General features: G+C 39.1%; 1 protein-coding gene across 3 annotated transcripts in view; it reads right to left on the bottom strand.

The window, feature by feature from the left end:
• Positions 1 to 13764, bottom strand: part of LOC126378038 (EH domain-binding protein 1) — a 46501-nt gene that overhangs the window by 25865 nt on the left and 6872 nt on the right. For 2 of the 3 annotated variants that reach the window (XM_050026124.1, XM_050026126.1), the window contains exons 3-7: positions 10453 to 10568; positions 6348 to 6443; positions 4759 to 4870; positions 4275 to 4456; positions 66 to 183 (exon numbers count right to left, since the gene is read on the bottom strand). In XM_050026124.1, coding sequence (XP_049882081.1) covers positions 66 to 183; positions 4275 to 4456; positions 4759 to 4870; positions 6348 to 6443; positions 10453 to 10556 — 612 coding nt within the window. In that variant the 5' untranslated portion in view covers positions 10557 to 10568. Of the gene's footprint in view, positions 1 to 65; positions 184 to 4274; positions 4457 to 4758; positions 4871 to 6347; positions 6444 to 8048; positions 8103 to 10452; positions 10569 to 13764 lie in introns of those variants that run through there. The other variant, XM_050026125.1, reaches the window with a different exon arrangement.

The raw sequence follows: 13764 nt of genomic DNA, 5'->3' as shown, positions 1-13764 counted from the left end.
TGGAATATGCTCCGGTTGGTTAAGGGGTTACATTATGTTATACGTGAAATAGAAACCCATATTACCTGTCTAGTAGAGTTATCAGAGAGCGTATAATCATCCTCATCGAGATCTTCTAACACGGCGATATCGGAGTTGTTGTTCACTGACAGCAGTGACGCTAGAGACTGCATGTCTTCATCCCTGGAAGAGATAATTTTCAACGTGATTGGTGGTTTTCAATTACAATCGATATAGACCGAAATCCAGGGAAATAATATTACCTGTGAACCCGCTATTGGGTCTACTCTCCGGGTTCACGGGTAAATGGGGGATAACTATCACATAACATAACATAATACAGCATCACGCTTGTATCCCCAAAGGGGTGAACATAAGTATACAGTATATGCACCCACACCTCGCCAGCTATGTTTAAATCCCATATAATAGGAAGCGAACCTATTGCCATTAATGTGGCACAAAATATCCTGGAAACCACATCATACACAAACACTACACCGGTGCAAAAACCGACGCGCTACTGTATGCGAGCGAGATAGTCTGCACGCACTCCCTTACTCCTTACGTTTTTTGGACTGAAGTGGGCACGCAAGTCGGGGGGTGGAGTAATCAAGATCATATCGGTGTGGGACGGAGTGTCTTCCTGTATGCAAAATAGCTGTAGCCCCCACTCTTCAAGCTTTCGTTCGTAAATAGCTGTACTTTATTGTGTTCATCATGTTTCGTATTAATTTATAACCATTGTAGGAGCTAAGTGCTGGACTTGATTATGTCAAAACGTGCCGCAAATTTCTACAACTGTCAACTTTCAACTCTGCAAAGGAGAATGGGCGAATCTGGTCCAAGAACCTCCACTGATGAGACTTATATGTAATGAAAGCTTATGCTTTCTCTATGAATCTGGCAAAGTTCTATCAGATTCTGTCCCGGGGTTCTTTTTTTACGGCCATGTTTGTCCTGGCTAAAAATGTGATAAAATACAGTGGGAGCTAAAATCGACTCAAGATTTGTTGCTGGACAACTAAGTCTACATAAATAATTATGTATCATATTGTATATCATTTTAAAGAGGATCTTTTCCAGAATCCGAAACATAAAAAAAAACAAAAAAAAATCTTTTTGTAAGCGAATTTTAGTCAATTTATATCTGCAGCGCCATTGTTTCTCGGTAGCTAAGTTCAAGTTTCATGCCTTTTACCCCTTCCAAAAGTATCTTACCGATTTTTTTTATATTGCTTCCGGAATTTGATCTGAGTGATAATAACAAGAAAAATAAATAAACACCTCTCCGATAGAGACCGGCTAAGCTATTGCCTATTGCAAGAAATCGTCATCATTAGCAAGTCATTACGGTATTGCATATTATAAGCTTATCAGCAACTTGGAACTTGGTCCAAGAACCTCCACTGGTGAGACTTGCATGTAATGATAGCTTATACTTGTCCTATGATTCTGGCAAAGTTCTATCAAACTCTGTCCTAGGGATTTTTTACGGCCATGTTTGTCCTGAGTGTACAGTAGTGGACTGCAAAATCACCTCAGGATTTGTTGTCGAAAAACTATTTAACAAATCTATATACATAATTATATATCATAATGTATATCAATTTTAAAGGGGAAGGTTATCAGAATCAGAAACACAAATAAAAAAAATGCATTATGTAAACGACTTTTAGCCAACTCACGTTCGTAGCACCATTTTTCTCAGCAGCTACGTACGAGTTTCGCGCCTTCCAACCTTTCCAAAGGAGCCTAATCATTTTTTTCCTTCTTCTGATATTGCATTCTTAACCTGACAAGTGACAACAAAGAAAAAAAAAATTAAAAAAAAAATAGATACCATTCCGATAGAGGCCGCGTAAGCTATGGACCTATTGCAAGATAACGTACTCAAAGGCTAGTCATTATAATCCAACAGACGTAACATGATTAGAATGCGGCGGGACGGAAATGTAGTACATCGCCTTATGCGAAAGAGACGAAATATGTGTCTCTTTAACACTAACATTTTTTTTTTTTTTTTTTTTTTTTTTTTTTTTTTTTTTTTTTTTTTTTTTTTTTGACGTGACTTATTGTAGATTTGCCGCAGATGGCATTAACTACTTGGCCGGACAAATGGGGAGCGCTGAAGGCTCTCACCCGGTACAACGTTTAAGACAACAGGCCTGAGGGTGCCCAGTTGGGCGCGAACCTCGGCTCAGGGCGTCGTCTGAGAGGAAAAATATTTGAAAGAATTAATCGACCCTAGTGGGTCGATAGCGATAAGCGCTGAATGAGGGAAATCGTCGACCACGCCGGCGGGGTCGGTATCGGGGTCCTGAAGTGTTTGGTGTCGCGAGCTGATTGGCTGCCTCTATGGCTAGGGTAATCGGGTCGTCGGGATCGTATATTACGTCCTTCGGACGCCGATACTTTTCAGTCCTTCGGACGCCGATACTTTTCTTTTAACACTAACAGCAATACAACTATACAGCTTAGTACGAGAGAAACAAGAAATAAGTCATTCTAATCAAGATGCAATACAATGACTCTATTCATTGTTTTAAGTTTACGCGGTTATTATCATAATTAAAGCACATAATAACGGGTTCTTACCGCGTTTAAATGGGGATATGAGACTCCCGATATTTCGACACTGTTGCAAGTGCCATGATCACGGGATGACTGATGAGATTGGAGTGGAGTAGGTAGATCCATAATTTTCTACGGGCAGACATATCTGTCTACCCTCTTTCTCTGCCGCTTGTTTATGTTTTTGATACCGGAATGTTCGGAACCATCTGAACTCGCACGAAACTCACTACGACAAACCGCACTCACTGTGTCCTCACGTTTCGGGAGTCTCATATCCCCATTTAAACGCGGTAAGAACCCGTTATTATGTGCTTTAATAATGACTCTATTGTATACAAAAGAAACACATTTATTAAACAAGTTCAGGCAATAACTGGTGCAAAAGGCGGCTTTATTGCCAAGGTAGCAATTACTACCAGGCAACCTTACGTTTACGATACGTTTGTTGTACCATTCGGCATTGTTTATAAGACAAGATATAAGCCTGGATTAATAAAACAAGATTGTGGTGAAAGAAAACATACTACATTTGCGTCCTCCCGCATTCTAATCATGTTACGTCTGTTGGATTATAATGACTAGCCTTTGAGTACGTTATCTTGCAATAGGTCCATAGCTTACGCGGCCTCTATCGGAATGGTATCTATTTTATTTCTTGTTGTTGTCACTTAGTCTTGTCAGGTTAAGAATGCAATATCAGAAGAAGGAAAAAATGATTGGGCTTCTTTGGAAAGGTTGGAAGGCGCGAAACTCGTACGTAGCTGCTGAGAAAAATGGTGCTACGGACGTGAGTTGGCTAAAAGTCGTTTACATAATGCATTTTTTTTATTTGTGTTTCTGATTCTGATAACCTTCCCCTTTAAAATTGATATACATTATGATATATAATTATGTATATAGATTTGTTAAATAGTTTTTCGACAACAAATCCTGAGGTGATTTTGCAGTCCACTACTGTACACTCAGGACAAACATGGCCGTAAAAAATCCCTAGGACAGAGTTTGATAGAACTTTGCCAGAATCATAGGACAAGTATAAGCTATCATTACATGCAAGTCTCACCAGTGGAGGTTCTTGGACCAAGTTCCAAGTTGCTGATAAGCTTATAATATGCAATACCGTAATGACTTGCTAATGATGACGATTTCTTGCAATAGGCAATAGCTTAGCCGGTCTCTATCGGAGAGGTGTTTATTTATTTTTCTTGTTATTATCACTCAGATCAAATTCCGGAAGCAATATAAAAAAAATCGGTAAGATACTTTTGGAAGGGGTAAAAGGCATGAAACTTGAACTTAGCTACCGAGAAACAATGGCGCTGCAGATATAAATTGACTAAAATTCGCTTACAAAAAGATTTTTTTTTGTTTTTTTTTTATGTTTCGGATTCTGGAAAAGATCCTCTTTAAAATGATATACAATATGATACATAATTATTTATGTAGACTTAGTTGTCCAGCAACAAATCTTGAGTCGATTTTAGCTCCCACTGTATTTTATCACATTTTTAGCCAGGACAAACATGGCCGTAAAAAAAGAACCCCGGGACAGAATCTGATAGGACTTTGCCAGAATCATAGGGAAAGCATAAGCTTTCATTACATATAAGTCTCATCAGTGGAGGTTCTTGGACCAAGTTTCATACAAAAGTGCCCATTGTCATTTGCTTCCAGAACGGTGAATATTCTATACTCACGTGGCCTGCCCCTCGCGTAGCAGCACAGCATGCAGCGTGAGATGCAGCGACGCAGCCACAATTTTGTGAGTTGTAGGCTCCAAGGTGAGTAGTAGCGAGCGCTGTGACGGCTCCAAGCTGGCGTACTTACGCATGTTGATGGAACATACTGCGAGGCGGCGGCGCTTGCCGGTTGATGACACCTGCAGGTAAGTAATGGTGTGTTTGAGGCTGAGTGGGCTTCAGGCTAGGCACAGCGCTCCTGATATGCCAAGAATTCCTGGCTAACTATCCGCGGGGAGGCAAAGCAGCAAACTTTGCCTTTCCATTTTGGCTTAGGAGCCTATTTAATAACTGGACCTTCAGGTCTTTGGACGTATCGTAACCTGACCTGACCTGTAATGATACTTCCTAAATTATTTGAGACGTGAAATATCGCAAAGCCCTAGATATGATAGATAATTGGGGAAGGTACCAAATTTAAGACGGGCAAAGACAAACTCACATCTTCTAGAACGAACGTCCAGTCCTTATCTTCAAGCTCGTTGGTGCGAGAATCCTTGAACAGCGTCACCGCTACTGTGTGGTTCTCCGGTACTGTGAACTGGACTGAACCCCTGCAAATTATGAACGATATTGTGAATTAATCACCGTTATTTAGTTGCGTTTATCGATGGTCAAAAAATGTTGACCTTTATATTAATTTAGACATAGAAAACAGTGTACTGGTAAGCTTATCTCCAAGAAAGAAATGTCGTTCAGCTAACCTTTCTTGGAAACACACATATAGGTGGTATTAATAAAGTAATCTCAGCTTTGAGACTGCCCCCAAAATCATGTCAATGTGACAGTTCTTATATAAAAACATAGACTTGAGCATGGTCTTGAGGGCAGTATCAGCTGAGATTTTTTTATTTATGTAATCGTTAACAATTTTTACATTGTGTTCGACATTATATATAATAATAATAATCCATTTAACATATTTAAACATTTCATGACAAGAGCATAACAATTTTACTTATACAAAAATAATTAATAACATAAAATTTATAGCAATTAATAATAATTTAAATAGCAAAAACAAAGTAACAATGTCAATGAATTGAATTGAATTAAGCAATAATGTCAAAATTTCAAAGGTATTTAGATTTAAAGATGTCAAGTTCAATAAAAAAGAAATATATATATAAAAAATAAATAAATAAATTAATACAATAGTGTCATGTTAATTTCATAATCAATTTTCATTGTCATTATAAAATTCATCAACTGTGTAGTAACACTTCTTCAAAAGATATGACTTAAGTTCTACTTTAAATTTTCTAAGATCAGTTATGCTTTTTAGATATATAGGAAGTTTATTGTATAGCTTTACTGCTTGATACTGAGGACAATGCTTAACTATAGTTAAACGTGGATTAAATATGTATGGAAGGTCTTTCCTCCGGGTTTTCAAGCGTGCTTCCATCTCTGTTTCTGTCTCAAAATGCCTCCTATTTTTTACTAAAGCCGTTAATGTTACAAGAATATAAAGGCATGGGAGAGTAAGAATTCCTAGTGTCATAAAATGTTGCTTACAAGATTCCCATGGAGGAATACGTACAATAGTGCGTATTGCTCTTTTTTGTAATTTAAAAGCCTTTTCAAAATTGTAATTGTAGCTTTGTCCCCAGAAGGCGATACTGTACCGAAACTTTGACTCGATCAGGGCGTAATAGACCATTTTTAGATGATTTGTGGTTAAAACATCTCTTATACAGCATAGTGCATAGCACGCGGAACTAAGTACATTTTCGATAGCATTTAATTCTGGTTTCCAATTTAAGAATGAATCAATTTTAATACCCAGAAATTTTACATCGTTTACCATAGCATAGATTAGTTTATTAATACCACCCATAGTATCACACCTGTATCCTCAAAGGGGTAGGGGAGGATGGGTGGTTGTATACTGCATATTCTTCTTGTTCCTTTCCAAAACTACTTCTCAAGTTCCGGACGTTTCACTATATATCCCCGTTAATTGGTTCTTCAGATAAATTGCTTCGATTCGGGCTTTTTAACCCCACTGGATCTTCTAACAGTTCTTACTTGAGAGGGTCCTTGAGCGACGGCTCCCACTCCTGAGGTTCCGTGATGACGCGACGAGACCGCCGCGTCCACACGATGCTTAACTTGTTGGGCTTCCTGCAAGAATTACATAATAACTTCAAAACTATATCCCAATGGGGGAGGCAGAAGTAGATAACTCAGTACCCACACCTCACCGAGGTTCCTGTTAGACCAACATGATTGGTGGTGAGCCGTATCGCCGTCTATAATGGTCAATTACATAGATATAATGATACAGTACCAGGAATAGAAGGTATAGAAGGGAGAAAGAAGAGCGCATTGAGACAAGTCAGGGTCGGTTTGCCTATACTGCTATCTACCATGAAGCGAATGACAGTAGGACATGAAGTTAGAGTACAGCTTAGAAGGAACATATGAAGAAAATTGTTTACTTTAACAGCTGTGCTAAGGTATATGCTATAACGAAATTACATCCCCTATTCCTAGTAGTCTTACCAATTGAACTACTGGGAATTTCCTTCCCAATAGACTTACTGGTAGGACCACTGGGAATATCAGCTTCTACAGCTGCCGTCGCTTACAAACACGTAGCTGGCAAAGAGTAAAAAACATAAAAGATGTTCAGCTGCTTAACAGCCTAGGTATTTCTTTTGTCAAATGTCTGCAAGTTGTCTTCTGGTGAGGTGTGGATTCTGATATTAGGATTCTGGTCTTAGGGTTTGACGGAGTCAAAGATAAATTATAAAATGCTAATCTAGAAGTCAAGTCCTAGTACGGCTTTGAAGTATACTACTCTGGGCGCCATCCTACTCGCGTCAGACAGAGTACTGCGGGGCGGAAGGCAAGAGGGAAACCACTGCCTTATTTTTCCCTAAAAAGTAGCATGGAGAATGCTACACCGACAAGAGCGTGGCTCTTAAATTAGTGATGATCAATCTAGAAATAGAAGCCAGTCTAAAATTAATCTCATTTTTGACTTATTTCTAGTCACGAATTAAGTAATAATGAATACGACGGTTGTCTGTTTTTTTAAAGACGCGACTAGGGCAGTATTTCCCTAGAAAATTTTCGTTCCGTAAAAGTGAGAAGTTAATAGCATGAAAAGTCAAAAATATTTCATTTAATCCCACATACATAAACTCACGCCTATTTCCCACCGGGGTAAGCAGAGACTATAGAATTCCATTTGCTTCGATCCTGACATACTTCTCTTGCTTCCTCCACATATAAACATACTTTTATTGATCATACTTTGCTTCCGTTCTTATCAACTTTGATGATTAATCGAACTTCTAACCCAACGGGACAGAACTTGGATATCAATCTGACCTTTTTGTCTTATCTGCCTTATTGCAACCTAGCATCAGCGCTCTGAATAACGTGTTAAGGTTTAGAGTTGTAAACACCTTATAAGCGCGCACTTCATATTAATAATGAATGAGAACCGTGTGAAATAATTTTCTTCTACAAACCAATCAATATTTCTATAAATGGCACCAGAGTTTTTATGTGATCAGCTCATTGTTCCATAAAATGGTCCATCAAGTTACAAAGCACGCAATCTTTCTGTCGGATTTTAAGACATGCCCGAGCAGTCAAGCAGCAACGTGTATTATGTTTTTATTTACTTTGACTTAATGTAAATTTTCCAAGGATTTACAAATGGGGACCGTTGACAGAATAAAGTGACATCATTAAAACAAAATAACGGGTTCTTACCGCATTTAAAGTAGGGATATGAGACTCCCGATATTTCGACACTGTTGCAAGTGCCATGATCACGGGATGACTGATGAGATTGGAGTGGTGGTGGTGTTTTAATTATGATAATAACCGCGTAAACTTAAAACAATGTATAAAGTGACACGTTTTAAAATGTATTAACAAAATAAGGAATGAGCAGTAGTACGGATTCTTAGCTAATAATAACAATACAAATTCCAAGTACAACAAAGACCATCAGAGGTCAAGGTGACGGCCTTCACCTGGCACTGACGAGCAAACTGTCTATCTACTAGTATATCGTCACCTTGTATCAAGTCAACAACTAACGGTAACCCTCCGCCCCAAACCAATTCGTATCGGGCGCTGACTTCATCCTAGTTTAGTCTTTGAGGGATCATCACCAGCCCATTAACGTCCCCACTGCTGGGGCACGGGCCTTCCCTATGGATGGATAGGGAGACCGGGCCTTAAACCATCACGCGGGCCCAGTGCGGATTGATGGTTATTAACGAGTGCTAATGCAGCCGGGACCAACGGCTTAACGTGCCTTCCGAAGCACGGAGGAGCTCGAGATGAAAACTTTTTTTTTGTGGTCACCCATCCTATGACCGGCCTTTGCGAAAGTTGCTTAACTTCAACAATCGCAGACCGAGCGCGTTAACCGCTGCGCCACCGAGCTCCTTGAGGGATATTACATCTATATTCAATATTATTTATTTGCATACTGTGATGGTGTACAAGTTTGTAAGTTACATATGAGTTTCACATCATAGACCCTTTCGGGCACAACAAAATAGAAGTTTAAAAGAGAGAAGGAAGCTTTTCAAATTGTAACATCAGTATCATTAGGGTATTCACTAGTGCTGTAGCTATCCAACATTCGTCAATCATGATTTAGGATTAAAACACAAATCGATTCAAAAAAATTCAAAAAAAATTATTAATTTTTCAAAATTAGCTTACAAAGTTAGCGCTTTTTGAACGTCAAACAAAATTAAATTACATATTATGTATACGTATATATTTTACATATATGCTGTAAAACTACTACCACATCGGAATCTGTAACGCTGAGGGAAAGACGTGGCCAGAAAACCTCCCAGCACAGGGCCCTAGTCCTACTGTTTCATGTTTTCTTATTATAGATCTTATTATAACCAAACTATGATCGTTATTTGTAGAGTCGTATGATGATTGACGGAATACTGATATTACTGTAGTAATAATAAGGTCGATTTTGTTTGAATAAAATTATAACCCTGACACCATGGTTGATGAGGTTGGTAATTCACCTCAAAACCCACACGATAAAAGAAGTATTGATCAACATAATGCTGTCACTAAGTGCAGCAACGGTATGCAAGCGTTGCATTTAAATGAGGTTGTGTTCCGAGTCACTTACTTCAGTGCGTAACATACACAAACAGACGCCAGCTATCCGTACTGCTATAGACAGACAGAATAAAAAAATAAAAACTTAAAAAACCCCCGACCAAAAAAATTTACTCAATTATTATGACAAAAGGTTAAAAATGCTAAACCCTATAAAAAGCCAAAAATTAACTCATCCTACATATACTTGCAAGCAAACTGAGCGTGTAATATTCCTATCACACTTAACAAACAACCTGATGACCTTGAAGACCTGAACCGATTTCCACTAAACATAGCTAAGAACACTCTCGACTGATATACCTTTCAAACAAAAAAAAACCGTTTTAAAATCGGATCATCCGTTTGGGAGCTACGATGCCACAGACAGACATATACACATTTACACAGACACGTCAAACTTATAGGGTTAAAAAATAATACTATGCATAGAACGGTACCAACATGCAGAGGGACAGCGTGGTAGAGTATGCTTCATATCTCCACCGGTTTATTAAGGCGAGGCCCAGCTATGCCCAGCGCTGGGACGTACAATCAAAGAGCAAAAGTTCAGTCACTGAGCCCAGCGAATTATTGTAAACAGTGGTAAAATTTTGAACCATTAGTTGTCATAATTATAAAATGTATGTTTTTGTAGGTCTATTACAGAAACGACAAGTACCTAACCAGGAGGTATTAAGTGCAACCAGTTAATTTATTACTTTGCAAGAAACTGATTGGACTTTTGCACCTTATCGTACCTATGAGCACGCTCTATATTATTTGGGGGCACGGCAGTGTCCCCGCCAAGTCGAGCATGGCGCAGCGCAAGGACAGGGCACTACTACCTACCATTTATTAAAACGTTTCATCGTAGGCCAATTGATAAGTTGGATAGTGCCATCTACTATAATATTTTTGGGGACAGGAACAGTCATTGTCTCATTGGGGGCAGGCCTTGGCGAACAGTGAATAACACATGATTCGTTGTCCAGTAGAATATTTATGTGTTGTCAGTACAACTTACCATTTAGGCGAGGTGTCGAGATCGATGCGGTGGTAGGACGCGGTGTACTGGAACTTGGCGGCGCGTTTGTTGACGCGCTGCAGCCGCTTCCACACCGACGCCATCTTGAAAGCGCGCTGTGGACAAAATGGCCGATCAAACAAAAGGGCTTATTACAACCTGATTGTCAAGACAGTTTTTTATTTAGTGTACGATTATTTTGCTACGGTGAGTGTGTTTTGTTTTTGAGTGAGTTTTGGCGTCAATACTCAACTGCAGCTAGTATAGACTGCTTCCATTTTTATTTCCGTTCACCGAGCACGATGGACAGGGTAGTGTAATAAGCGCTATACATAACATAACATAAACAGCCTATACACGTCCCACTGCTGGGCACAGGCCTCCCATCAATCAACCGGAGGGGGTATGGAGCATACTCCACAACGCTGCTCCACTGCGGGTTGGTAGAGGTATTTTTACGGCTAATAGCCGGGACCAACGGCTTAACGTGCCCTCCGAAGCACGGAATCAATTTATTTAGACAATCAGGTGAATCAAGCCTGTAAAGTCCTTACCAAAATATGGACAGTCTCACAAAGTGATTCGAACTCGGACCTCCAGATCGAGACCCTAACGCTCTAACCATTAGACCACTGAGGCTGTTAAGCGCTATGCAATCGCAAATTAAATATGCCTGTATTTATCATAGAATGAGCACCAGGAATGGCGGCGGGTTACTTCATTGATGACTTGCGGTTTGGCCCCACCCGATAGTCATAGTCATTTATTGATAATAATAATTACACGTCACAGATATTACAAAATTCAATGAAATTAAATATTATTACGGATTCCAATTACATTAAAATATATTATCAATTACAGGTCGTCAAAACTATAGAATGCCTGCTCAATAAGCCATTTTTTTAAGTTTAATTTTAAATATAGTACAATTCTTTGCTTGTATGATATGGATAGGCAAACAACATAATGTAATGTGACGTATATGTGGGATACTTGGGTGGACTGATGACGAAAAAAAATCAATTAGGCCCTGCGCAGACGACAGACTATCCGTGACGCACTTTTTAGTCTGTGAAAATATAACCTATGCAATTATATGCAGTAACGCACACGACGCGCAAAAAGTCCGGCGCGTTACTGCATATAATTGCATAGGTTATATTTTCACAGACTAAAAAGTGCGTCACGGATAGTCTGTCGTCTGCGCAGGGCCTTAGAGACATAACGTGCGATTTGACATTTAAAAAGGAATTATTTACGTTTCTGGTCAACAACACCTTCTATTCAGTTGACGAATTTTATGTCCTAGAAATGAACTGACTTAATCTTTTATATTTTAACTTTTATATTATTGGGACAATTATTAATAATAAATGTATATCTTTAGGTAATAATGTAAAAAATATAATAGGGCATACATAATCAGTAGAGAATTCTAATGTTTAATTCGTTTTATTAGATTTATATTTGTACACCGACTGGCAGATCACAGCGCTCTAACTTATATTATGTATAACACCCTACTCTACCTGTGTTTCACAAATAAATCATTTTATATTTTTTTTTTATTTATTTATTTATTTATAAGAAGCAAAGTTGTACAAATTAATTGTTGAACTCTGATAAACCAAACTAAGCACACAGGCCTGTGACTTGGTAATCAGGGTTCGGCCACATAAGTTAAGCTATAAGAGTAAACTTATATAATGTAAATTAAGAACCAATACTGTAAAATGACAAAAGTAGTGGAAAACAAAAATGAGCGATTTCATTAGAGACAGCATGCAGTAGTATCTTATACAGGGTGGCCCAGAAGTTCAGGTTCAAAATGAAAAACTAGAAAGAGGGGCTCATTAGCCACCAGAAACACCCCCATGCATGTTCAGCAATCACTTACGGTTTAGGAGACATGACCCATTTTGTACCCCTTTCTAGATTTTCCACCCTACTTCAGAAATAATCACCTATTTGTATTTGAAATACAGGACGATTTTCTTGTAAAATTGTAACCACGTCATTTGTCATCCATAAGACAGACATTCAATCGAATCTATAATTGGCTTCAATTTAGCTTGTCTGTCAAATCATTAATTTAAGAGGCACGCTCTTGTCGGTGTAGCATTCTCCATGCTATTTTTTAGGGAAAAATAGGGCAGTGGTTACCCTCTTGCCTTCCGCAGTACTCTATCTGATACGAGTGGGATGGCGCTGAGAGTAGTCTATTTCAAAGTCGTACTAGGACTCCTGTCCTCCGCCTCTAAGTAGTACAGTTACTGAAGCCTTTTGTCAGGTTCCAGGTTAAAGTCTCTGTGACTTGCCCCTTCCTGCATTGCCGTACCGATGGCTCCCATGTTATTAATAAACCAGGAAAATTCTATCACATCCGCACTCGACTCCACATACATTTAGTATGTATAATTATGCCTATACTGGGACAAGGTTAGGTCAACAGATTAATATTAATCACCAAGTCATTAATACATGAGGTAAATATATTTTTTTTGTCCTCATGTATAGCCCAGACACTCCATACAGAAATATCGTACCTTTACTTACTGTCTGTCTTCCTTGCACGCACGTGGTAAGCCTCTTCAGCCTTACTACTTACGTGCTAGCGAGACAGTAAGTAAAAGAACGAAATTTATGTAAGAGAGCGTGCGAACTGTCTGTCTTACCAGGAAGAGACTTACCAAATGCGTGCGAGGGAGACGATTAAAGACTTACATAGGCTAATTAAAACACATAATATCGGGTTCTTACCGCGTTAAAATCAGTGGGAGCCTCCCTGGTTTTAACGCGGTAAGAACCCGGTATTATGTGTTTTAATTATCATAATAACCGTGTAAACCTCAAACAATGTTTAAATAAGCTATACCCTATTTAACGCAACATGGAATGAATGAGGAGCTCGGTGGCGCAGCGGTAAACGCGATTGTTGAAGTTAAGCAACTTTCGCAAAGGCCGGTCATAGGATGGGTGACCACAAAAAAAAAAGTTTTCATCTCGAGCTCCTCCGTGCTTCGGAAGGCACGTTAAGCCGTTGGTCCCGGCTGCATTAGCAGTCGTTAATAACCACCAATCCGCACTGGGCCCGCGTGATGGTTTAAGGTCCGATCTCCCTATCGATCCATAGGGAAGGCCCGTGCCCCTGCAGTGGGGACGTTAATGGGCTGGTGATGATGATGGTTACAATGACATATCTCTTGTTTCTTTCGCACTAGGCAATGTACAATATAGGTTGCCTGGAAGAGATTGCTACTTAGCAATAAGGCCGCCTATTGTACTAATTCTATTTCTCTTTTGTTTTGT

Source organism: Pectinophora gossypiella, chromosome 25 (genome assembly GCF_024362695.1).
Source record: "Pectinophora gossypiella chromosome 25, ilPecGoss1.1, whole genome shotgun sequence".
Lineage (NCBI taxonomy): Eukaryota > Metazoa > Arthropoda > Insecta > Lepidoptera > Gelechiidae > Pectinophora > Pectinophora gossypiella.
This window is presented reverse-complemented; position numbering and strand designations above follow the sequence as displayed.